The sequence below is a fragment of the Siniperca chuatsi genome, linkage group LG14 (assembly GCF_020085105.1).
Source record: "Siniperca chuatsi isolate FFG_IHB_CAS linkage group LG14, ASM2008510v1, whole genome shotgun sequence".
NCBI classification, from domain to species: Eukaryota; Metazoa; Chordata; class Actinopteri; order Centrarchiformes; family Sinipercidae; genus Siniperca; species Siniperca chuatsi.
The window spans coordinates 11,398,640-11,426,462 of record NC_058055.1 but is presented as its reverse complement, the minus strand read 5'-3'; the positions used below and the strand labels follow the sequence as shown (position 1 = coordinate 11,426,462).

At 38.9% G+C, this 27,823-nt stretch overlaps 1 protein-coding gene across 2 annotated transcripts; it reads right to left on the bottom strand.

Moving 5' to 3' along the window:
• Window positions 1-920: 920 nt before the first annotated feature.
• Window positions 921-27,823, bottom strand: LOC122888457 (sodium/potassium/calcium exchanger 3). 2 transcript variants are annotated; one of them, XM_044222923.1, is made up of 17 exons: window positions 27,343-27,822; window positions 20,195-20,305; window positions 12,240-12,316; window positions 11,969-12,043; window positions 11,775-11,859; window positions 11,236-11,339; window positions 11,078-11,152; window positions 10,956-10,981; window positions 9,070-9,123; window positions 8,839-8,981; window positions 8,553-8,719; window positions 8,235-8,472; window positions 7,641-7,807; window positions 7,169-7,283; window positions 6,932-7,044; window positions 6,700-6,765; window positions 921-4,756 (listed from the first exon to the last, which is right to left on the bottom strand). In XM_044222923.1, the coding sequence occupies exons 1-17, from the start codon at window positions 27,443-27,445 to the stop codon at window positions 4,646-4,648; spliced, it is 1,830 nt and encodes a 609-aa protein (XP_044078858.1). In that variant the 5' UTR covers window positions 27,446-27,822; the 3' UTR covers window positions 921-4,645. The 2 variants fall into 2 exon arrangements, 1 of the variants encoding a protein (XP_044078858.1); XR_006380704.1 differs by lacking the exon at window positions 6,932-7,044 and having other exon boundaries at window positions 4,619-4,756; window positions 27,343-27,823.

Sequence of the window (27,823 nt, the reverse complement as noted above, 5' to 3'; positions counted from 1 at the left end):
TTTGTCTGCTTACTGTCCCAAGAGTCAAAACTAAACATTGCACAGTTTTGCTCAGTTTTTATGCACCACATATCTGGAACTCCCAGACAACTTGAGGTCTGCTCCAACTCTGTTATTTTAAATCAAGGCTCAATACTTCTGTTTGCCACTGCATTTTATTAAATGACATTTGGGACCATTTATTCATATCTTGCACTGCTCTGCAATTTTTATTCTCATTTTATTCTATTTCATCTTATTTTGATCTTTTTCTTTATTTGACTCTTGTAAATCCTATTTCAGTGTGTCTTTATTTAGTCTCTTTATATTAACTTGTGTTTCTTAATGCCTTTTTATGTCTTATGTAAAGCACTTTGAATTGCCTTGTTGAAAGGTGCTATACAAATAAACCTGCCTTGCCTAATTTTAAAACAGGAACATTTAACATAATTTTTTTTCCATGTTTCACTTTAACAGTGTAGTTCTTAATTAAATAAATGAGAAGAAATGTTAAATTCATCTTCACCAATTTGGCCACGATAAAGTTTTGCTACCTGACAAATAAAACTTTTATACTAAGCCAACAACTGGCCTGTATCCCAAAATATACAAAGTTAGATTTGTGTCAAAATGCTGTAATAGGCTTGACTGCAGTCAGGTTTGTGCATGATTAATGTTTGTAATTTATAGGAAATAGAGCGATATAGAGAAACCCCAGGGAGAGCATTTGTGAATTTAGCAATCTACATATGTTACTATATGTATTCTATGTAGGAAAGGCAGAGTAGAAAAAAATCAATTAAAGATCTGTGTTTTTTCTGGCTTACTCCATTAGATGGCAGTCATGGACTAAACCATGTCCTCTTTCTAATCATTCAGCTACACCTCCACCCATTCACTATCATTGCTACCTACAGAAAACAACAGGTGAAAGAGATGAATTGTTATTGCACAGTTTTTTATTGGACTCAAGATACAACAGTCTTCTATGATCCAACACGACCTCTAAGCAATACATTTTTAACTCTAAAATATCTTCTATCTCCAAACATCACAGCAGAATAAACAGAACATTCTTTGAGTGCTGTGAAACCACAACAAGTAACTGGAGTGTTCAACTGTTTGGTTTGGTGCTGTTGTGTCTCTCCGTAGCCATGACAAGCATATTGAGATTATTACTGGATTTGAATACAAGAGTTAACAGCAGAGACTCCCAACAGCTGAGTGAAAGAACATGTTAGCATCACAAACTGCGTAAGTCATCTCCCAGCAAAACACAATTAGTTACTGATGATGGTTGAGGTTGTTTGAGGATGTTTAACAAGGATGAAGATAGTGAGGATATGCAGTTTCTACCTCAGAAAATGCAAAAAACAAATGCAAAAGTAAGAGAAGGGAACAAACAATTATTTTCATCATCGATTCATCTGTCAATTACTTTTCCAATTGATTAATAGGTCAGTCCAGAAAATGGCAGAAAACGGTGATTTCCCAAAGGTGGCATGGTGGCTGTTTTGCTCATCTAGCTATTCCAAAGAGAAAAGCAGCAGATCTTCACATTTGAGGAGCTGTAACTAGTGAGTGTTTGGTATTTTTGCTTGATCAAAGACTCAAACAATTCATTAATTAGTTGATCAACATTTAATCAGTTAATTAAACGATTACTTGACTAATCATTTTAGCACTAGCACAAGTTTTCTGGACAAGCAGTAAGTATTGTAACAAGCTACCTACAAGTGCTAAAATGTATCTTCTGTGCTTTTATATTTTGGGCATTTATAGGATAATTATCACTATCACTGACATTTAAACAGCATCCGTCACCCATTAAGATGCATTGATGGGACCTGGTATCAAAACTCCTGGCATGACAGATCTGATCAAATATGTTTAAGTGTAACTACACTTTTAGCTGTAGCTAAAAGAGAAAGTATGAATAACAGATGACATTTAAATTAAGTGGTATTTCTTCTCTATTTTGATAAGAAACTATCTACATTGTACACTGAAATGTCCTAAGAAATTTAGCACAAGAACATGAACACATTTGAATACTCTAGCCATTCTTTAAAACATTTTTTACTTAATTTAAACCTGTAAACGGGAGCCTCATTTTCCATGTGTTCCCTTGCATGAAATAAGGTTGAGTGTGTCATGAATCATCATACTGAAATTAAGGAAAATCTTAGTGATGAAAAGATTTTTAGACACAACTTGAATCAAATTCATAACAAACAAGAGTTCTAGTCTCACATTACGGCCTTCGTATTCCACTAAACAAACTGACAAATATGCATTCATTCTGTTACAATAATTCACAAGTAGGCTTACATTATGTATTGTTTTTTTAAATATCAAAAACACCACAAAACTAGTCTGTGTCAGACATTCATTATTGTAAAACTATGTTATTATTTAACATTTACAAACAGTAAAAAGTATTGTCAAGTAGACATTTATAATAATTATCCAGCCATTTGAAAAAAAGACAAATAAATTGCCCAGATCCCTTTGGTGGAACATGTAGTTTTGAATTCATCGTATTATCTGATTTGAGTCTAAATTGTTGTGATTTCCTAATTTTCATATTAGGACAGAGGAGCAGCAGGTATATATGAATATGGAATATGCTGCATTATTTGCTATACCACACACACAAATACAGTATATGTATGTGGGAGTATATAATGTGCTGTTTCTGTCCTGATCTGAGTGTGTGAAAATGTTCCACCAAAGGGAAATAATCTCATAAAATGTACAAGAAACAATACAAACATCGATTGTCGTACCTAAACGTGAAGTATTACAACTAACCTGCACTCACAGTCATCAAAGTTTGTGACACTCATAGAAGTACATTATATATTAGATTTCATAGTAATAAGACCTCTAAAAATACTGTAACACTAGGTTAATCTCTTTATGTACATTATGCTGTACCAATACTTGCTTATAAGCAGTGAGGCAAAATCGTCAAAATATTGTTACAATAATGTGCATTTTCATATCAATGTTTCTATTCTAAAAATCTTCTGACACATACATGGTGTCCTTTATTGTAGGACTAAAGTACCTCACCGTCTTTTCAGAGAGGTTCTTCGCTGTAATTCAGTGCCGCCTGCTACATTTTAATGCATGTAAATGTCCACACTAATGGTAAAGTCAGCTACGGCGTACATTCAAAACATAGTTATTGAGAGTATTTAAACCTAAGGCCAACAGACAATATTAAACTGTTTTTTCTTGAACAAAAGGCCCAGGCATGACATGGCAGATTAAAGTGCCATTTTTTAACATCTGTGAAATCTTCAGAGAAAAGATGTTTCAACCTTTTAACCTAAAGCTGTTTATATAGTTGAGATGGCCACTAAAACTAGGGTAACATGTCAAATATATACTAATTTATTTATAAATTCCTTAAATCCGTCAGGTAACTTTACTCATTTACTTCTTCAAAAGGAACAGAATATCAATTAGTGGATGTCAGCCTCTTGTCACACATCCTGGTCCCTGACTGCCCAGTAGGATTTTTATTGGATAGTCTCATTTTAACGCTTAATTTCCCCTGCTGTAAATCACAACTGCAGCTGTCTGCAACCTGTACATATCCTGCTCAAACGGTTTGAGTAGTTTTGCCAGAAACATACACTATTGAACACTCCTCACGAACAGAAACTGATGGGGAGACAATCTGTGGATACAGCAGCAGAGAAAATGCAGACTAATAAACTTACTCTCTATTATAAATAACTTTTGTTTGCTGTGTTGTTGAAGAAATTAGCTAATTATCCTGTAATTAATTGGTCCGCTGCAGCAGCTTTCAGAACATTAAAAATATAAATAAATAAATAAAACAGTAGACAGGAAGCAACAGTCCCCAAAAGGATGATACCCTTGTTTCAATAATGCTCACTGCATGGGATATTAGCAGGTAATGTGATGAGGGTAATCTACGTTTGTGAACAAGTAAAAGGTGTGTTTTTAGACTACTAAAACTATACGATTAAAACTGAGCCTGTAAAATGAATGTATATTTGAACTTCTAATGGCTTATTGCTTTATTGAAATAGTGATAACACATCATTCATTCAAAAAGTAATTATCAAGTGGAAGCAGTTTAAATTTGTAGCGTGTTAGCCAGTTGGCTGGTAAGCTAACTAAACTAGTTTTTTACTTTTAGTGGTGGGTGACTTCTCAAAACTTTTTTGTTTTTGGCAAAGAATGTCAGTAGAAAAGGCCAGGAGATTAACTGTCATATATTAGTCATATAGTTGTTACGGGGTGGAAAGCTCAGTTACAGTATATAATTATCATCAAAATATTAGCGCGCCACAACACTCTGCAACAACCTACATGCTGCTTCCATCTGCCATGTCATTACATTTTTTGTTAAGTCACCCAATTTGATACTTAAATGACCGACTGCTTTCAAACACTGCACTGTACGAAAAGGAGAAAGAAAGTGTGCTATTGATAAAAGACTTCAGCGTGTGTTTGTGTAGTTGCCAAGTGTACAGTATCACCCTAGCGAATCCTATAGAGGTGCACAGAAACAAACACGACAACGCTGTCACTCTTTTTTTTTGGCTTCAGGAAAGAGGATGTGTGGTAAAAAGGTAGGTACTCAGCATGTTGTCTGACAGGGTTGACCTTTGACCTTAAGGCCTCACATCTGCCCGAAGAGGATGGAGCAGAGCAGGAAGATGGCATAGAGAAACATCAGACCCAGACCCAGCCGGCGATCCAGCCTCCAGTGGTTCAGATGAACACTCATCACCTGAAAGCAGAGAGACAGTGGTGACGAAGAGCCAAAAAGATTCACCTGGAATACAATTTTTTCCCCCACAAAATTTTAGTTCTACAATGTGAGACACCAGGATATTAATTATAAATCCTGCTGTGTTTAGTAAAACACAAATATTGTTACATCACTAATTCTGTTTAGGATAAACCTAAAGAGTGGACATGTAGTAGAGCCAGAGTGATACCAGGCCAATATCGATATTTGAAGTTACAAAATCCAATATATCCTATATATCGACTGATATTCATTTTCAAACATAAGCGAACACTTTTTATAAGTATCTCTTAAACCTGCATTTATTTTTTGGATACTTGGGGGCAGTGCAACAAGCTGTAAACACAACATTGACATATAAAGTTAGGGAGAACATGCTAGCAAGTTACCTATTAACACATACAGCAGACACAGAGCAACATCATGTGGAGTTGTGTTTCTGGTCCAACATTCACTCTCCTTTATCCTGTTTTACTTTCCACTACCTCCTGAGGGAAATATTTGGTTCATTAGCTTTTACGTACTCCACCATGTTCGCTAGCTAGTTGCTAACTTCGTCAGTCTGTACAGTGTACAATGAGTTATTTAGCTGGAAACAGCTGGCTGCTGCAGCTAGAAACAAGGTTGAGAGTGGTTAGAGTGAACGGTAAAGTTGCGGCCATAAAACCAAAGTACCTGACTGAAAGAAGCTGAAATGCTGTAGAGCTGAGGGTAATAATTTGAGTTTGTCATTATAAGTCACACCTTTCATACATTTACATTTGATCCACTGTTAATTAAAGAATATTGATAAGTGCGGCTTTAAATTTGGTTATTAAAGAATCGTGAGCATTTCTCAGTTGAAACATAAGCTCTCTGGTGGACAAACTGTTTCTAAAGTAGCTCACACATATCGTCTGCATTTCTGTACTGCTATTTCTTATTATCAGCCAACATATACGCCAACACCGATTTATCAGCGATAAGCTTAAATCCACTAATAACAGAGAGCCGAAGTCATGTCACGTCCGAGCTAACCTCTGTTCCACTAGCTTCTGTAACTCAATCCTATCTCTCATTAAGGATTTCTTTCATCGTCTTTCTGAAAAAAATGAAGCGTGTTAATGGGGACTACTTTCCATATTCCACGACAAATTGGCATCCACTGCAGCACTTGCTATTATAAGTTGAAACCCTTTTCAACAAAGTTAAACAACAATTAATACTTTTTTTTTTTAACTACAGCTCCCAAGAAAATTTACCAGCACGGTAGCGCAGTTAATTATGTCATCGTAGCTTGGTTTCATCCATATCAACAACAATCAACATTCACACGTCTTCTTGAGTAAATTTTCTAACACACTCTCTGCCAATAAATCCTTATCTCATTATCTAAACATATAAAGTGAACAACACTACGGTTGAGGAAGGCTCTGTTCCAAGGATGGATTTTTTGTTATTTGCATTATTACAAATGTCAGTGGGATATTAAATTGTGTTTTCCTACTTCTGCAACAGAACCCGGAATTTCTGGTTTCACTTCGGCTCTCTATAGCCGCCCTGCTAATATATCAGTCGAGCTTAGCATGTACCTGCAGGGTGAAAATTTAAGATCTAATAGGATTGAAATAATTTTTAATATAATTTAATGCCTCAATATAAGACAAATTATGTTATTTATGTTTCTGTTTTTGCCTTTTCACACTGAACTAGTGAACTAGAAACATGCAGGTAAATCATAAGTCTTAAGGTTAATTCTCTCTGCAAGACAACCAAATTTCTTTATGCGTTTTAATGTTCAGTTATTTCATCAAACATGTTCTGCACAGTGACGGTCCAAGTGATGGTCTAGAATTGAATTAAATTCTACCTATACTTATTTTGCATGCTGACAATAGATATTAAAACAACTATGCAGCATTTGGTATGTCTCATTTCCTCACCGTCAGAAACACAGATGCCAGCAGCAGGATGACAGAATACACCAGTCCTTTATTATTTATAGAGACCTGTGGGGGGAAAAAACAAGCAGGTGCGACAATTTTATGACCATCTAACCCAAAATCGTGGTTTTGATAGCTCGCTCACGCACATGCAGACATCAGTAAACCAGGAAAATCACAGAGAGAAGGAAAAAGAGATTAGGTATTTAAGGGAGATAAAGTGTATGCATACTGATGATCCATGGTCCACCACAAGGGTACGCAAAGCCCAGGGGAAACCCAAACCCAGCAGGATGTCAAAGATATTGCTGCCTATGGAGTTAGACACTGCCATGTCCCCCATGCCTGAAACGAGACGGGAAAAGTGACAGAGAAATACTGAATTGAAGCACTTGCACCACAAAGAGAACAGGAAAAAGACTTGGAGTCGGAGATTCAGAATGACGAGTTTTACGTTTTTTTTTTTTACCTTGTCGAGCTACAATCAGACTTGCCATGCAGTCTGGCACGCTGGTCCCTGCTGCCAGGAAGGTTATGCCCATGATGTAGTCTGGGATGTCTAGTGTGAAGCTGATGATGGTGACCTGGTGACATTTAGACAAATCAGGGTCAAGTATTCAGCTGCAAAGAGTTGCACGAGTGATGTTGTATGGGTTGTACTGTATAGTGTGGGAGCATTTTAAGGTGGTGCATCCTCAAATAACAATCACTCTCTGCCCTGTAAAACCTTTCAACTAGCTTGTGTTTTGTAATTAATATACATCTACGCATACCAACGTGCAGATGTATTACATCTACGTTTCTTAAGCATACTGTAGATTATAACTGTACTGTTGTAGTAGACCACCAGCCACCTGAAGCACCACCTGTGATCAGTTTTTCGTCATTTGTGTTTGCAGGTTTTTTGTTGTTTCAAAATTGGAGCTCACTGTCTGTCTTACCATCCACACCATGAGGTAGGAGAAGATGGCGATCCACAGGGTGGAGGCCACAAACGTGACCATGAACCAGCGGTGCCAACGTGGCAGAATACAGTTAGGCACGGTGCAATAAAGCAGGAGGCCCAGAGGCCACGAAATCACCCACTTCACCCGCGCACAGCAGCTACCTGTGAAGAGCAGGAAGTTGGTCAGGAGGACACATGGTAGTTTTTAAATCGAGCAAGTCATCTAAAGACTTTATCAACAAAGAATAAACTACAACACCAAAATATTTCAGGCACGGTTTCCAGCAGCTTGTAACTAATGTAAATAAAAAGTCACATTTATCAATTTTATTTTTTATAAGGACCTTTTATCTGCAAGAAACTCTGTTATATGACTGTGTTCTAGTTTAAGGCATCCTACAACTGTTAAACAGCTATGATCCTCTTTAATTGATAACAGCCCTAAGTACCATTTACATGATAGAGGAAAGTTTGCTAATGTGAGAATTTCTAATGAGATTAAAACCAATATCAGCCCATCAAAAAAACAAGTCATTGCAGGTTACTTGCACTTTACGGCTGTTAGCCGTTAGTGCTGGACCTTCCTCACCTGGTATGCGCACAGGACTGAAAATCCCATCTTCATCATCCTCCTCCTCCTTTGGCTGGCACACCTCGACCCCTAGCTTGTCTCCTGAATCTGCGTCTCCTATCCCGGATCCCCTGCCTCCGTTCTCCAGACTGCAGGAGCCCGTCCTCTTCAGGCTGTTGCTGTTTGATCCCCCTCGTGACCCGGGGCCGGCCTCACCGTCCCGCTGGTTGTTCGAACTCTGGATCAGCCGCTGTCTCTGTGAGAGGAGAGGGGTGGGTTCTTGTAGCAGAGCTCCAAGAAGCTTGCGTTTTAATGTGTGACACGTGCGTCAAATACCTCACTGATGAGCACGCGTCCTGCCATGGAGAGCCTGGTGCGGGGGGAGAAGTGGGGGGTGATCATGATACGCAGGCCAGCCTCAGAGAAGGACAGTTTGTGAGGGTTGAGGATGAGAAGCTCATCCACCATGATGACTGGAGGAGGCTCCTGACCATTGGCTTGGCCTGTGAAAAGGTTGTTGTAGATTAAACACATGACAAATAACATTCCTTACACAGTATTTGAGAACAATGAACAGACGCAAAGCAGCAAAGAAGACAAGATTATTCTAGCGTCTTCTGACCTTTGTTGAGAAGAACCATGGAGGTGTTGCAAGCGGAGGCATCCTCTCCCATTTTGTCGTCTCTGTGATCCTCTGATCCGGGGCAGCACGGCCTGGCGCTCCTGAGCTGACGCGTCACAAATGCCCGAATTTGGGAGTTGAACCTGCAAAAAACACATTTGTCCTCAGTCCCAATTCTGACAGGTGTGGAGCCATGATGACTGATGAGGTTTGGTCTTTTGGAAAACTTACTTCATGATTATAATGTAGATTCCATACATGGTCATGAGGAGCAAGGACTCCCACCTGCACAGCAAGTTGTACATTATGTGTTAGTCGGGTCTGACATACCACAAAGTTACAAAATTGGTGTTTGCACTGTAAGTGAACCTCCTTCAAAATTTCACATCAAATATAACATAGATAATAGAGTAAGTTAACCTTTAATCGCAGTAATGGCAGTGGAGTCTGTAATGCCTTATATCAGTGTAAATGTGTGGATAGTGACTGTTAAAATATAATTAATTTTTAGAAGTAAACTAAATAAATCGGGAATAATAACCAATCTGATGAAAGAAGGATATTTTTTTCTTTTTGATTAAAATGTGAAAAATGTTATAATTTCAAGATTTTCATGAGAGTCTTAATATGAACAATAAGGTCCTCCATGAATACACTATTTTCTGCCAAAACAGGTATGACTATTTCACACAAGAGATTTCTATATTTGTGTTTTTATCCTTGCTTTTCTCACCAGTTTGAAGTGGGCGGGGCTCAGATGGCAAAAAGTGACGTATTTCCATGCACCAATCAGAATTTAGCAACTTGAATGAAATGTTTTAGAGATATACTTAAGATTTGAAAGTTTCCAGAGGCTTTAAGCTGGAGTCCTTTAGGAGAGCTTATATTTCGTATTTTTCCTCATGAAATACAAATACAGCACTCACGGCATTGGATAGACGCTAGATGACCACTGCTGTATATGTGCAGACTCATATCTCAGATATTCTGAGCGTGCAGTGATTTGGCAAAGTCAGCTGAGACACAAATCTGACAGAATGTATTCAGAAGAACAGTGGGAAGGTGAAATACACCAGGACAGCCTTGGCTTGTCACACTACAATTCAATAAACAGTCTGCCATATATCATTGATGAATCCACTGCTACAACCAACATTAAGGCCATGAATAAATCTAGTCTTTCATTAAAACCACTGACACAAACAACAATGAAAAGCCATTTTGTTTTACAAAAGGCCTCAGGTCGACAGAATAGAAAACATTCAGGACAGGCAGCTAAGCTAAGGCACCAAGAGCACTAAATGAGCCTGTTGAGAAGGAGAAGCTACACAAAAGAAATCAATCCAAAAGCTAAGCTTCACTCACTGATGTGAAGTGGCTGCCACTGTTGACAGATACCTCCTCCACACTAATTCAACAAATAAAAAGTCATTTTACAACAGATTTTAAATTGAACTTGTTCCTCGTCACCTCTGCGGATTCTTAAATGAGCCGCGGCTGACTGGAAATACGCATGCAAATGTTTTGTTATTTGTCGAGTACGAATCAGGAACCAAATCGATTTAACATGTTCTACAATCACTGATTGTTGAACTTGTTGACACCCTCATCTTCATGATTGTAATAACGGTCATTTTGAGGAAGAGGCTGTTGAAAGCAATCAGAGCGCGAGAGCTAAGAGATGAATTTGCAGATCTGTGTCGGTGTGAATACAGATACGTACTGGAAATGTGATCATATGATGAGCACTGCTTACTCTGTCAATAGTGAATGTTATTCAGAGAGTCATATATATTCAATAAAACTATGAATTTGCTGTAAAGTTAAAGTAAGCCTGAAAATCAATTTTGATCATTCTTATCAGTGTGGCAATAATGCGAATGTGTGTGAATATTAACAGATATGTCAGCTCCTCTTCTATCGACTGTGTGTAATCCAAGTTTAGAGACCTTTCAAACAAGCTGAGCCCCAAAGATAAATCTAAACTCATTAATACAGTAAGTATCTATGAAAACAGTGTAAAATATCGTTCAACACCAACCTAGGATTCAAGCAATTCCTCAAACAACTTTTTATTAAAGCAGTAGCTAAACAGAATTCAAAGTATGTGAACTCACCAGACAACTGTGGCATCATAGATAACCTAGAGAGAGGAAAAATAGATTCTTCAAAATACAATGTGGCGGTATAAAAGCTTAACACATATTAATTGTTTATTTTGACGAAAAGCACAACTCACCATGATGAGAGTCAGTACAGAGAGGATGTAGTAGGAGGAATCTCTGAAAAGGGACCACCATGTCAGAACCACAGTCTGTGGAGAAAAGTGATAAATGTTAGTGTTCGGTCACTCAGGAACAACTGCATGCAAGATGTTAAGCTAAAAGTTTTTCCTACCTGGCCTGCAAAGATCCCACTCAGGCCGATGATGACCAGGATGTTGAAGACAGCCGAGCCAACAATTGTGCCGACTCCGACGTCTCCTTTAGTGATGAAGACACCTGAGAGGAGGGACAGAGGGGAGGAGAGGAAGTCAGTTAGTATCTGGCTTTGTTTGGTTTCAGATTAGATAAAATCCCTGCAGTCTGTCATCTCCTATCGGCTTCTATGGGCGCTTATTTTCACTTATTTTTTTTTTTATTTAAACACACACAAACACAGACAAACAGACGCAATCCAGCTCTGTATTTGTAGTTCACTAGTCACTAATCTCCAAGAAAATACCTACAAATAAGGAAAAAAAAAAAAATCCCTTTTGAGGTTTTAAATTAGACTCCGCTGACATCTCCTGGATGACTTTGGCACTGCAGAGGCTGGGCAGACTCAAATTCCAGCATATCTCTGTTAAAATGTTGAGAATAAGTAAAAACTAATTTTGGCATCTTCCTCAAAACCACTACAACTGTTACTTGGCCTTCATTGGCTGAGCCACTAACCAATGAGAGAGGTGAAAAGCTCTGGAGCAGAGCTTCCTGCTGCCATAAATGTCGCTCCGGCCACATCTTCACTGAGCTGCAGGTTCTGAAAGAAAAAATAATAACCCAGACCAGAATAAAATAAGAATAATCAAAAAATCATCTGTTGAATTAATAAAATCATATCTGGAAGCAGGTTGGTGCTGTTTCCTCACCTCAGATATTTTCTCAAGGGAGGGGACAAAGTAGTCGTCACAGATGATGGCCAGAGCGTAGAACATGTAGATGGCCTGGAAAGTACAGTTGCGCACAGATAGGAGTGGAGGGACACATACACACGTTGCCTTTTTATAAAATTACTTATCTTGGTCGGTAATATATGTTGGCTTTTGCTTATAATGATGTCAGATCATAGCGTGATGATTCGAGGACATAAATAGAGTGAAAAATAGGCAGATTCCAGGTGATATTGTGTGAAATACTCACACAGAGTGCATGCAGAAACACAGCCCCCTTCTTCCTCTGCTCCTTGGTAAAGATGTCCTCTGGAAATTCATGGATGGCTGCGGGGGGATAGACATGATGATAAACGTGTTCCCAACTAAAACATACATTTAATTTTCAGAGCTAATTAACAACCATATTCTGCAAGCTGCAAACAAAATGGAAAACGGCCTAAATGCTGTTTGACATCAATTTACTGAAAAAATACAAAAACAAAGTGACAGTACAATTAGTCTGTGAGATAATGCTGTAACTTATACCATGTCTTATGACCTGCGAGGAATTTGTTCATATTTGACAATAAGGAATACAAAATGTTTCCCTTAAATTAGAGGGAACAAATTACATAATTTACTTATATATTTTTTACCAAATGAAATGTGTTATGATGTGCTTTGTTACAAAGCTTCATTTTTAAAGTATTACCATCTTTAATTACATCCAGTCATTTCAAAATGAACTCTGATATAAAAAAGACAAGTCATTGTTAGAATTTTGTGTTATCATCCTGTGTGTCTTAATTTTAGACACCATTTACTTCAGACATGGTGCAACCCACAACAGCGTCATGCAGACACAGGGTTTGTCTTGCACTGAAGAGTGATACAGGAAGTGAAACTGGCAGCTGCTTCCTGTCCTTCCTCGAGTGTAAAAGAAAAATAAAACTGTTATTGACAGCTTCAGCCTCCCTCTGTTCCCCTGACGTTACAAAAGCGAGCCTCGAGAGTGTGGTACAGCTCCAATTTACAGCTCGGAGCCGAGCTGGGTGAATTTAAACTACTGGGGAGCAGAGAGCTATTAATAGCTCTTCTGCTGTGTGAGACAAACAGTGGGTCGACAAGCACACAATGAGCACAGTGCAGCCGTCACAATGTGCGCTGCACCGCGGCTGCATGGAAACTGAACAACAGACTGCATGGATTAAGAGAGGGTCCCTTGTGATCGGGGATATGAGATTTGATCTTTGACACTGACTCAGAGAGGGAGAGGAGGAGGCCATATGGTCCAGAGGAGGGGACAGTTATTTGACTATGTTTAGTAGGAAAATGTAAATGTTTGTGGAGTAATGTTTACACATTCGTGTCTGTGCCAGAGCGCAGTACTGCCTGCCTGGATGCTTATTGTACCATAAACTGCTTCTTGTGCATCATATTCAGTTCAGTTCCTCAGTTTCAAAGTCGAAGTGGGTTTCTGAAGGTTGGTGTGTCTCTGTTTTCTGCTCTCTTAGAGGACTGAGGAAAAAGCCTATTTTCTGTGTACCATCTGTTATTGCAGGGCAGGGCTCGTCCACTAAATCATCAAGGCTTAACATGTAAACTTTCTGTCATCTTATCGCACGAGAGGGGGAGCCTGAATGTGAAGCTGGGCTATATGCGTCTTCTCAAGCAGCCTGTCAAGCTGATCAGCTGTTGGACATCTGTGCTCTCTCTGTGGCTTTATTTCTTTCACCTTCTTCTCTGCTCTCTGCGTCCTGTCTTACAGCCCTGGACGCCTTCCAGTCTCCTTTCTGCCCCCAAACCTAAACTCTCAGGTTATTCTGTCGGTGGAAACGCAGGGCTGCAACGTGTAGCTCAGATGGATGCTTTGAGGAGTTGCTCTAGTGAAGGTAGTTGCTATGGCGACCCTCTCCCTGGGGGCTGCTTCCCCCCCCCTTTTTTTCCATGGGTGGCAGTAGGAAGCCAAAGGCAAGGCGACTGCATGAACAGTGAGAAAGGGGGAGGTGAATATGTGTTTCCCATGGTTAGGGTTTATGAAAAATGAAAAAAAAAAGAGAAGTGACAGCAGCTCTGGAGCGTAATTTCTAAAAATATTTATTTTTCCTTACAAACCCTCAGGAGAGGTCTGAGAGAGCGAAGGAGGGGGAAGAACGGCAGAAACAGTGTACTGGTTTACTGAAGGCTGCTGGACAGGAATGTGCTTTGCCAAGACAGTTATGCCGTGGTTTCACAACACAAGACCACAAAAAACACCCAGGTTAAAGATGACCGCACATCTGCAACTTCCTGAATCAGGGATTTAAGCCAGATGTGCCATCAGCTTGATCAAGTCAGTAGTTTTGTAATCAGAGGTGGAGCAGTGATCCTCAGTGAGTTAAGATTTGGGCTGCAGTGTTGATGTGCGGTTACTCTGACAATACAAGCGCCTCTGTACTCAGACCTCTAACATCACTTCTCTTTGTGTTTGGTGTCTTTTTACTGCCAGAATCACAAAATGCCCCCACAACTCAGTCACCTCTGATCCAGTTCTGTCTTCACAGCAGCTCACATATCTTTGTTTCATTCCTACACAAGCTGAAGTACTCTTACTTTTAAAAAGAAAATCCACACGTGTAAATAGCTGTATATATTTCCTCAGCCTTCTCACATTTATTGCACACAAACTGCTGCTGTAAAACATAAAAGACATCACTTTCTGTGCAGCGGCAAGCAGACAGAGGGCAAATGTGAAGCTTTAATAAACTGGCTGGCTCACTAATCTATGTTATCAGTCACTGATAAAAGGTACAACAGCAACACAAGGAAAAAATTTTCCATTTATTAATAGAATCAAAGAAGATCCTAAATTATGTCTTTAGTGTGAGCACCTTTCAGTCCATCTGTAAGTTTGTACAGATAAGTTCAAACTTCCTTTTTCATTTAAAAACAGAACAGAACACACTTAATTTCACATGATAATGAGGTTGTGTGATGAGTTCTTCAGCAGCGGCAACACTTTCATCCAGTCAGCTTTGAGGTTACATGTGAAGCGACAAACTGTCGGTAATAAATAAAAAGTGGAGACTGGAGACGACCTCTTCACAGACTAAAGTGAAGGACAACCTATAACAACTTTTTGGGAAATAAATAGTTTTTTGTGACATCTTTTCAAAATTAGTTTTTGTGTGTTTAAATTGCTTAAGCTTCAATTATGGGTGCACCTGATGATTAAGGCAGTGATAACAATTAATCTACAATTTATTCAACTCCACAAACCAAAACTTATTTAAAAGATGTGCAGAACACTTGAATTAGACTATCATTGGAAACATGCTAGGAAGCATTTTAGGTCCTTTAGCAATAAATTGTTACAATTCAAAGTAATAAACAGACTTTACTTTCTCCCCAAAAAATTGAATAAAACAAAATGTCTCTCCACTGAAAAGTGCAAAACCACCTTGATGCACATGCTGTGGGAGTGTAAATTGTGTATATTAGGAGAGACAACCAATGATATTACAATAAATAAAAAAGAGGTAGTGTTGATTCTATGCCTGTTAACAAAAAAAGTGATGTTATAATATTGGACAGAGGAACGTGTCAGCTTGAGAGATTGAATGGAGCGTATAGACAGGTTGAAGCCATTTTAAAAATCAAAACTTGAAAAACTTGCGCATAGTATTAATGGTGAGCTAGATGTGTTTCGTGCAAAGTGGAATAAGATGAAAGTTATTTACTCGATATGCTATCGAACTGTTTACCAAGTCAACTGAGATATCGCTAGATGTTACTTGAACAGTCTGGGCCTGGGGCTGGGCTGGGAAAAGGAATTATTTGTTAGTTTTTCACTCTGTTTCTCGTCATGAAGTCATTTTGTTTTGATATCTAAGACTTTATGTTGGCTTTATTTATTGTCGATCTGTTAACTAGCAGATATGGTAGATTTATGCTGACTGTAAAGCAGCGATTATCACTTGTTTGCTTGCTTTGTTAAACTTTGTCAGGAAGAGATGAATAAAAAAAAAGACAGTGATAAATTATAACAAAAAACTAATAATGATGGACAAGTGACACTGAACAACGATTTTATTAACTAACTCCACAGCATTATAAAAGCCAGGAGGCACATGTTAAAATGAGACACTGTTTGTCAAGAAGCAAAGCATAAATTTACCCTAATGCATCTGCTTTTAGTCTTAACACACTGAGTGTCTGCTATATAAAAGTTTATTAGCTTTTAGTTGAGTCCACTACAACATTTAAAGCATTTATAAAACACTGTTGCCTATTTTAAACTACAGCAAGACATTAACCGGTTTAGTGACAGATAACAATTCTAGTCTTAAATCTCAGTAGCAAATGCAGTGTTGATATTAGTTCTATAAAAAAGGGCACAGTTTTGCACTGCACTGGCTGTGCAGCAGATTAGATCTTCGAGTACAATATAAGGTCAATGCCAAGCAAATTCTTCAGAAGGCACTAGAAGTGAAATCTAAGTGAAACCAGTGCTGATGTGAGGACCTGAGCTTTCCATGAGTCAGTCTGCTGCAGGGGGCTTCGGTGTAGCTGAATGAAGGGGCAGTGGGCGGCACGGAGTAATGTCATCGATCTGAAAGTCTGCAGGGCGTCCTGGAGTCAAGCTATGGTATCGACTGGCACGCCGAGTAAAGTCGTATCATGCATCAACAAAACCGGCATCAGTATCGAGCACACACACACACACACACGCACACAAAGACCTCTGCAACAAGCCTGCATTTTTCATGAGGAATCAAAAAAATAAATATTTCATCCAGGTGTTTAATGTAAATTCAATTATGCATTTGTTCTTTGATTTGCTCTCCTTTGAGGCAGTTTGAATGCAACACTGATGAAACGACAGCAGGGCTTCAAACCGCACCAACCACCTCACTTATCAATAAAACCACTTAACATCATGTTACACTGTTGTGACAGAAGTGAACAAGAAAAACAGCTTGGAAATAAAACGTAAAGTCAGAGGAAACAGCAAAACATCCTCTCTTTAATGACAATTAAAGACTTATGATAAGCCTCACACACAGCCTTAACCTCTGCCTTTTTTCCTTAAATGTTGAGTCGTTTTTGTGGACAGAAATGGAAAGAGAGTGAACAAGATCCACAAGTACTCTGCTTCAAATTTTCCAAAACTTCACTTGACTACAAATAACAGTCGCATTAACTGCTGTTTGCTTTGTGTGGCATCCATAATCTGACTGCCCTGATAAAAGTCCAAGACCATTTGAAGACAGTTTCTGTTAGATTATCTGCCAGCTTCTCTTTCTCAATGCTCTCCCATAAAATCCCAAAAGTATGCCTGTGGAAAAATACTATTCTCAGCTGACTGTCGCTTGCCAAAATAAACAACATAACAAGCCTCAACGACACACGGAGTATGAGCTATTTACTTCATTTACATCATTTAGATTCATTCGCCCCCACCCCCATCTCCTCGCGGTCTATTTTTAGTTCTTTGCACTTTTAATGCTTGAGAGACAGAATTGTCTGGGTTTCAAAATTTAGCATTCAGTTGCCTAGCAACAACGTTCTCCGAGGCTTGTCAGCTAAAGGCGGGTCACACCGTCTCCATCTTGTTAAGCAGCTGAGGGATGAAAAGAGAGAAAGAGAGCCTCTGGCAGGACGTTACTGTGCAATCCCTAAGATAATATCCCCCCGACGTCCGGGGGCGGCTTTTTAATCACACTACAGATTATGCAATCATTGTCAGACAGCCTGCTGAGGAAGAGGGCGGCAACCTGAGCCCGGAGCCACGCTCACTGGTGTGTCTTATACTACCTGTCCAGCCTTTTGTTCGCCTGCATGTCTCCAGTGTATTACCACAGTGAAGTATCTACCCGCAGTACACTTGCTACTTTGTAAGATATAATGAAGGGGATCTGTTTGCAAACCAGGAACTCAATAAAGGTTAAGTGTGTTATCAGGTAGCAACACACAAATGGCTGTTTAGAGCAAATTGAGCACTGGTAGAGAGAGACACTGAGTCTCCAATTCTCTCTCATATGTGGAATCCCCCCCCCCAGCTAATATAATATCACAGAAGAGGATGTGTGGTAGACAGCGGGACAGTGAGGTGCCTGTAAATGTGTGAATTTACTGCAAGTGGCAGATCAATTGTCCCTGATGAGTCCATGTTCGTGCACCTCTCAAATATAAGCTCTCCAAAAATATAACCAATGAATTATTTGTAATGTCACTGAGCTGTGGAATCATTTCCCTAGATAAGATTATCAGGAGCTAGAACTGTTTATTATGTATCTATTTAAGATTAAAAATGGCTTAGAGATTTGGGGATAAAATGTTGAACAAAAATTAAAACAAAAAATCTATGATCGTACAATAGATAATTGACCAACTATGTAGCTTCAAGCAAAGGCTACTGGGCTGATGCAATAGTAAAATAATTTCTAAGTCAAACAGCCAGTGACAGATGCACATTATGTAAACATTTTGCAAATAAATTAGAATGCCCTGACAGGATGATCTTTCCCAACTGCTGTGACAAACTAAATATATCTGAAAAGTGCTGGGAAGTCTCTAAGACTTTGCGATGAGTTTCACTGCGTATTTTGCTGCAGACAAGCTCGCATGCAGGAGATGTCAAGACAGCCTGTTTCACTCAAATCTAGTTTTAAAAGCTTAGCATTATTGATTGTGTGTGTATATTTTTAGGTTGCACACCCTCAGTAGGCAGAGTACACTTCAGGTGGTATTTACATAGCAGTGTGGTCTGAACAGACCATTTGCATGGTATAATATTAGCATAACTTGATTTGCATTTCTGTGACAATAAGCATAACATTTTGTAATTGGGCTTCAACAATAACTGTGCAGTATGCATACAATACATCATCAGAAACAGAAATACTTTATTGATCCCCGAGGGGAAACTCTTTGTTACAGCTGCTCACTATCACGTCACACAGGAGAAGAAGTACTAATAGAATAGAAATAGACATAATAATAAACAAGTCTGCAAGCAAATCGAAGTATAATACACTATAATACACCTTATCACCTAATACACCTAATCATTGTGACTGACAGCCTAATATTAGCACAGCCATAGAGTAAATGTAAATGATCTGAAGATACAGAATTGTATTCTGTCAGAGATTTTTCATTGTGCAGCAGTGTTATTTTATCTACTCTGTGCTATTCTCCCCACGCAACAATAAAGAGATTTCCTCTCCAATCTGAATTTTTAATAATAAAACTGTCAGCTGTGATGAATGCGGCTCATGTCAGTCAGCCAGCCTGGGAACCAGAGAAACAGAGGTCTGATTATGGCTGTCAATTGGCTGCATGTCTCAGTAATAATATCATAAAGAGCAGTTTGAATCAGTCCAAATTATTCAGGGTGCAACCAGACTTGACTAACTTGGCTTCTGCTAAAGACAGACTACCTTAGAAAATCGAATCTGACTTTCACTCTGGCAGCCTCCTCTTATGTGCTCCATCTGTCTCCTTGAGTCTTTCAGTGCACAAGCTTGACTCCTACACACTCCTGACAACTAACACAATGCTTAGTCCGCATGACCTTTCAGTTCACCTGCAGGGGAGAGGCAGAAATCTCTGGTACACTCCGCCTTCCTTGTTTACCTGCATACACCACACACATGCACGTATAAACACACGGCAGAGGAGAGGTATTTCTGTGATTTTGCTTGGCCTAATTGAAACAAATGGGGTGGACAAAATAATAGAAACACCTACCAGTGCAATATAATTTAACAGCACCGCAAACTACATCCTCCAAAATGATCATTAAGATTAATCAACACCTCTCTAAAACATTATAACCTTCATGAAGGGAGGATGTATTGCAGGACTGCTGTATTAGACTGCATTAGTTTTAGCTAGGTGTACTTCATAAACTGGTAACTGAGTGTATACCATGAGTCAATATGACTGCAATATCTGTATTAGGTTGCATTAACAGCATTGCTGCATCAATGTGATGAATTGTCTTCATCCATCAGGTATTGAATTCACTGGATTAAGTAAAAAAAAGAAAAGAAATAGACATTCCTGTCTGGTTAGCTCAGTTTTTGATATAATATTACATACACTGTGATAGAAGATATCCATATCACCCACCACTACACTGAACGATAAGGATGTGTTTCAGACAGTCTGGGAGAGTTTGCTGGTCTGACCTGGAGGAACAGACGGCATCTATCCAGGTAAAGAAGAGTGACTCACCAGCTCGGGGCTGATCCAGGCTCTGGTTGTCTGACTTCTCCTGCATCAGCCTGCGAGTCCATCGCAGCGTACCATCGTTCAAGCCTGGCTGAAACCCAGAAGACTCCGTCTCTGTTACAAAACAACATCAGAGTCATTTTAGTGTAAAACCACCAGCCAGATACGCTTCTAAGGCCTCACACACCACAGAACTAAACCTCTGTGCTTTGATTCAGGGCTGGACTAACAATGTTTTTTATTATTGGTTAACATGTGGCTCATTCTTATGTTAATTGTTTAGTCAGTAAAATGTAGAGCTGAAACAGAAAAATAATCTGCAACTATTTCGATAATTCATTAATCGTTTCAGACATTATTGAAGCAAAAATGCCAAACATTACCTAGTTCCAGCTTCTCCATTGTGAGGATCTGCTACTTTTCTTTGTCTATATAAAAGTAAACTGAACATCTTTAGTAAATTGTGATGGTAATTTTTCACATTTTATAGACAAAATGATGAATCAATTAATCAAGAAAAGAAGTTACAGTCCTAATAAAATAAAAAAAATATATGAAAAAGCCCATCACAGTTTCCAAGAGCCCAAACGTGTGTCTTAAAATTGCTTGTTTTGCCTGACTAACAATGTAAAACCCCAAAAGTAGCAAATGCTCAAATCTGAGAACCGGGAACTGATTTTATTGGCCTTTTTGTTGAATTAATTAATTGTTATCAGAATTGTTGTTGACTAATTTTCTGTTGATCAACTAACCATTTAAGCTCTACTTTGCTTGAGTGCAGCCAGGAGCTGTTTGCAATGAACAGACAGAACCTCTGACTGAACTACAATAACCAAAGAATATATTTCTTATTTTGATAGTTTGGGTTTGAAATTAAAAAATGTTCACTTGTCCAAAGAAAAACATCAGAGTATTGTTACTGCCACTTGTTTCCCCATGTAGTGATTGTCTCCAGAGTTATTCTTGAGTCAGGCGAGGACTCAACAGACTGTAATTTCATGTTTCTGGCTCTGGGAGATAACACCATGTTCAGTGATTCAGTCCATGCTACCGTCAGCTGTCCTGAGCCATCAGCACTGAAATCTTTATGGTGTGTAATTCAGCTCTGTATTTCATTCCTCGATAGCTAATCTCTCTGTGGGTTTCAGTTTTTACGGCTTTACTACGGCGACAGCCGAGGAACTCCCCACAGATAGATCTGTTTCATCATCGCTCCTAAAGGGAAAAAAATACAGATATCCTGCACCACCACCCACAGAGCTCTTTCCACAAGGGCTGAGAAGATAGTGAGGCGGTTATTATGCTCTGTACTACACACTGTCCTTTTATTTATGAGGCAGATTGGTGTCTGTGTACGATGCATTTCATGATTGCCAGGCGCTGTAGTGCCCCTTTGTACCTTACAGCTCAATGAGCCAATTTCACAAGGGCAATGCTCGTGGCTGAGAGGGGACGTGAAAGCTTTCATGTTGAGGCATCAAGAGGAGCTCGACTCGTATGAAATTCAAATGGGTTTCTGCCACAGATGGCTCTGCACCATTTTCACACTTATAACTGGGAGTAGTCTCCGACACCTAAACCACATCTTGTCTCATTAGAAAAGAAGGGGGGGGGGATTATTTCTTTTCCAGATTCAGATTTTATTAACTCAAGACAATCTCAACACGGTATGGAGCACAAAAAACATATACAATACAAAACTGACTAGTGCTGAAATGGTTAGGCGATTAATCTATTAGTCAGATGACCGAAAATTTATCGCAAACAACTTTGATTGAAGATGTTGCCGATTGTTGATTTGAATTACTTTTACAAAAGGTAAAACATTCTTCAACCTAATTTACATGTAACTTTAGGCTGATCTGACAGTAATGACTTAATTCATTTAAACATAAACAGACTGCTTAAATGATACTTTGGCAAGTCCTTATTCACTGTACTTGCATTCATAAATTCAAACTTCATGTGTTACTTATTTCCCAGACAGTTGTCATTACAAAAATTCGACTCTGATTCCTTCCAGGCCTTTATATCTTCCAGTATGTTTGAGGGTTCTGGTGTTGCTAACGCTAAAAAGCCCCCCGTCCCCCAGGAAATTGTTTAGCTGAGGTGGTAAGCCACCCAGATCTTAGCGCCTCTAGTCTTGTGATCAGTGTAGTTAGTGGATGACAGCCTAAATATGAGCCACACTTATGAAATATATTTGCTGTGTTACACAGCCAGTTTCCTCTTTTTCCTAAATGTTTTATCTTTATATTATAGGCAAGGTGTCGCACCTTAAATTGAACAAGATCACAACCTCACACACTTTCCATGCACTTAACAACACTGTCTTCAGTCTCACCCTGACCTTTGACTTAGAAGTTGCTTATAATTTTGGTGATCCATGGTGTTTAAGCTCACTGTATTGTTACAGTGATTGTTTCTCTAGATAAGGCCATCTGCTAAAGGCCTAAAATGTAAATATAAAGCAAAGAGGTACCAGAAGGCTCAGTGATGAAAGCTGGTGAAGCATGAAATGTGGGGTTTGTATGGAAATATCCTAATCCTGCTGCCACATTCCTCAACATAAACACGCTGGTTGAATGCAGAAAAGTGTAAATACCATAACATTAAATGTAAATAACATAATCCATCCCTCTACACATCAGTATAATAATGCAGACTGCATCACAGATTGCCAAATATTTATGTTTTAACATTTATTGATGATTTTTTTTTTTGCCTTAAGGTAGCAAGGAAGTCAAAATCCCATGAATTCATCTTGGGGCAACACACAGTGAACACGTGATGATTAAATATCACCTATTTGATTTTTGATTTTTTTCTGGAAGACGAAATCATTATTTGAAACATGAAAGTCCAAAACCATACACTATCATCTGTTCCCTTCAGGAGAGAGAAACCACTGTCTCCTCCTTCTTTAGCAGAAACAAGACATTTGATCCCGTCAATCACACATCAACTGGACAGACCGGCTTCCTCACGTCTTACCCCAAACAGGTTCACTGCCTCCACAGGGCCAGACCGCAGACTGTGGTAATAAATGTCTCTGACTGTGAAATCCTCAATAGTGGCAATGCAGGTAAGCATGGCTGCGTCTGAAACTTGAGTCTTTAGATATTACTTTATAAAAATAATATTTGTATTTCAGGCCAACACTCTGAGCTCCATTTCAACACAGATAAGAGTGCAGTCCTCCAGATCTCCACCATGACATTTAGACTGAACATTTAGTGGGTGTCATGTTGCAGTAAACAGAGAGCTGATGGACATTTGATTTGACCTTAAATGGGATCTAAACCACAGTTATACAAACATCTGAGTGTAAAGAATACCAAGTTCAAAGTAAAAAAACACCAGTGTGGAGCAAATCCAAAGCTGAATTCTGTAATGAGTGCAATTAGACAACAAGTTTTATCCAATAAAAGATGCAAAGCAATTGAACCTGTTGATATTGACTGCAGTTTGATTGTGGTTATCCATATGTACAGTTCTGATGCTTAATGTGATCAAACGTGGCTGCACAACCCCTCGCTCCTGCTGTCATTTCTTAGTTTGTACGGTTCTCAATTCAATTGTAACAACTTCCCTTTTTGGGAACGGCTACTATGGCTTGATTCAGCGTTTATTATCTAATACCAATACTGATACCATAACACTGTGTGCATGTCAATAGAGATCTGATACTAATTCATTTCCTCTCTAAACACTTAGTGTACAATTTTCCTGTGACTTCAATATTCAATAATTCTGATGGCATGTGAAATTTATGTTTGAAGACAAATGACCAAAATTGGTGCAATCTAGTATGTGCGCTTTCAGCCCATTCATCTCCCTGGGTGGATCCCCACTGGAGGGCACCAACGTCAGAAATGTTCATATTCTACAAATTGACTTCAAAGCAGCAATAATCAAATATTTTTATGTTAACAATTAGGCCTGTCACGATATCAGATTTTCACTATACGATTATTGTGGCCAAAAGCATTCATGATAACGATATTATCGCGAAATCTCTAGAAAATTTAAAAACTTTTTTTTTAATGCTATCAGTCAAATTCTTCTTTGTTTTCTTTTTCCGTTTTATGGCGGGTGGCAACCAGTGGTAAGGTGCATTACTATGACAACACGAGAACGGAAAGACACGGAAATTATTTAAGAGGCGTTGGATTATTTACATGATATTATCATATGTGTATTATTAACATGATATCAATATTTAATTTTTAAATATCACGGTTATCGTCAAAAGCAGTATCGCAACACCCCTATTAACAATGGATCATATGACTTCTTGTATGTGAAAGAGGTCACTCGCAGTCACAAACCTACAGTAAATTATCACCCGACTGCACTTCCCCTCAGCTCTACAGAGCATTTTAGCATGTTTAAGATAGTTTTTTTTGGTTTTTCGGGCCCACAACTTTACTGTTTAAGTTTAGTCTCACTACTCTCATCAACCTTGTTTCCTGTCGTAACAAGGCAGCAGCTTCAGGGAAAAAGCTCAGATAAACTGACTGTACACTACCTGACCAGCACCAAATAACAGGCAGACAAAGTTAGCAACTATCTGGTGAACGTGCTGGAGAATTTAGCAGCTGAGTCAGATATTTCCCCCAGAAGTTGGTGGAAAGCAAAAACAAAGCTAAAAGGAGAGTGAATATTAGACTTACATTCATCAGGAGGACACAAACACGACTCCAAATCATGCTAATGTTGCTTTGTGTCTGCCGAATGTGTAAATTACTAACTGTTTGTTAGCACATTTGTTATATCAACTTTAAAAGAGGATAACATGTCAGCTTGTTTCCACTACCCCCAAGTGGACAAAAAAGTCAGTTATTACAGGTTTAATATCTACTAAACTGTTAAAAAGCTAGTCATTTTTGCCATAATGGAAACTGTCTAACCTTTTAGCAATGCTAAACTTCAGTCTATACAGTCATGACATGTGTCACACACGGGATCTTTAGGCGTCAGCTGCCTTTTCTAAATGTTGCTATCTAAAATAAATAGATAAAATGTTGGCTAGTGGGGCTCGAAATGTTCAGTTAAGCATTGAACACAGAAAAACAGTTGGTTATCTTCAACAAAGAATTGGTTGAATCTATCAGCTGTGTTATCAGTTATCAGCTTTGCTTTGTTGTTGTTTGGATGGAGTTTCTCATACTTCTTCATTGCTTCCAACAACGTTTGTTGCCTCTGCAAATGTTTTTTCTTGGAGATTGTTGCCTAATACTTTGCAAGTTTTTCCATTCTGTTGCGGGTGGCGTTGTGATTGTATTTTCCAATCCACTGTTTTGCCAGAATCAGACGGATATTGATACTGAGTGTTGTATCAGCACATCCATAAATGGTTCTAAAAGCAGTGGTATTCAGGATGCTACAGTATGTGTAATGTTTTCCACATATTGTGAGAGTAACCTGCCTGTCGCCTTTACAAACAGCAGACCACATGCTTTGCCCCGTGCTTTTATATGGTTTAAGTTGAGCCGCCTTGGTCTCGGTTCAAAAAACCTCTTCTGGTTGATGGCACACTCATAATTTAAAGGTGAAGTATAAATATTAATGACATGACTCATTCACCAGGACACTCTTCCATGAAGGACGGCATACAATACTAGGATGAAACCTAAATGTAAATCAAACACTCCTGATAGAACAAAACTAACGTTCACTCATTCATATCATTATAATACAGGATGAGGATTACAGAGAACAACGTTTTTGGTGCTGAAACTGCTGATGAGTGTGTGTGACAGTGTGTGTGGGGTGTCTGCAACAAGAAAAAACAACCTCTTTCTGGCAATTAATAATAATTCAATAATAATTGAAGCAGAGGTGCAATATGAATATGTAATGAAATCCAATGATTTCTGTGACATTGTGGTGTGAGGACTGATGAGGAATCGGTCCATGAGAAACTCAGGATTAATCAGATGTGTTGCATATGGGATTGTGTTATATTATGTTATGAATGGTATGAAATGAAATGAATGTAAACAATCCAAGACAAATTAAACAAATTAACAGCCTGGGAAAAGGCAGAAATTAAAAAGACCGGTAGTCTATGTAGGGATCAGACAAATGCGTCCACAAAAATGAATCCTTAACATGCCCAGTCATATACAGTATTTCTTCCGAGATGAAATATCCAATGAATGCCTGGTGAATTAGCAACAACCTAAAACTAAACTTATCCCCAATGATTGGATTTATACATGCCACAATTTGTGTCTGCTTTATGTAATCAACAAACTGTCACCTTCCTGCAGTGTGAACAGTGTAAATCATGGCCAGAAGAACAGAAGCTGGGAGACAGTTAGCAGTCACGTTAGAAAATACTGAACTAAGATTTGAATATTTAAAACAGTGCTTCAGCAGTCTGACATGCAGCACCGTTTGTTACTTTGAAGACAAAAGCTTTGCCTTAAATAATAGCACAATGCTGGACAGATTTCTACTTCTGCACCTGCATTCTTTCTCATTTAGACAATTAAATGTTAATAATAATCTCTACTTTAACTCTGCTTGGAGACATGATTATGGAGAATGCAGCACCTGTCTACTATAATTGGGCACTTCTACACCAGACACCGCATATACATTCATTTTTAGATCCATATAAAAGAAGACTTTTAGATCCATAGATAAGAGGGGAAGTATATTGGATCTTTGCTACAAATGAAGACAAAGCACTGTGCTCTGAGTACATACAATACAGCTGGTTTTATATGGGTCAGCTTTAGATTGTGTAAGGGTAAAATATTTTTTTACAATTCCCTTTCCTTGTGATTGGTTGTATTTGTATAATTCTTCTTTATTGTCAAAACATACTGTACATACTTGTTAATATTATTTATCATCTTTAATGTTTTATTCTAATACAGGGAATTAAACTTTAGGTTTAGTATCAATCTAAAATGCATCTCTCTTCAGGACAACTGTCTATAAATTCACAGTAAATTTAACAATGTTTAATATTTTGCATACTGTATATACTCATCAGTAAGTGCAGCGTGTGACTAGGCTTTTATATATTGATATAATATTACTTTTCCAGTGCATATCAAGAATGTCCATAGGATTATAATTATTGTGCACGCACGTAGGCGCGCGCAGCCTGTATGTCTATATTAAGATCTCACCTGGTGCCTGGATGACTTGAGCGAGCCAAATGACGGCGACCAGCCCGACTCCACAGCAGCAGAACCGCTGGAAGGGCCGCCGGTGCCTCGCTGCTGCTCTCATTCCTCAGCCGGCCGCATATCCACGAAAAACATCTGTTGCTCTCTTCTTGACACTTGTTTCACACTTTCTCTGTAAACAGCTCGGAACAAACCACCACCTCCAGCAGCAGCAAGCGACTTGTCTGCCAAGTTGTGTCAAAATATCCCCGCAAAGACAAGCCTGGTTTTCCCCTCCAGACTCAGAGCAGACGCTGTGCTGCTTCACTCCGCCAAACCACCGGGTCGCACATAGCGAGTAAACGCGTAAAAAAAGCTTTCTGCGTTCATGTGTACAGTCTGAAAGGTCGACAGCAGATCCCACAGTGAGGTGCAGCAACAGGAGGCGACATGCTCTGAGCTCTGTGTGCCTGCACTCTGTCTATCGCTCCCTGCTCGCACT

Bases quoted from the DNA above. Each gene is read 5' to 3' on its own strand.
- LOC122888457 (XM_044222923.1), bottom strand. From the start codon at position 27,445: ATGAGAGCAGCAGCGAGGCACCGGCGGCCCTTCCAGCGGTTCTGCTGC. The intron at 11,860-11,968 runs GTGAGGAAACAG...TTTTTCTTTCAG, and splicing joins CCCTTGAGAAAATATCTGAG to AACCTGCAGCTCAGTGAAGA. The intron at 8,982-9,069 runs GTAAGTTTTCCA...TGTTTTTTGCAG, and splicing joins ATCTACATTATAATCATGAA to GTTCAACTCCCAAATTCGGG.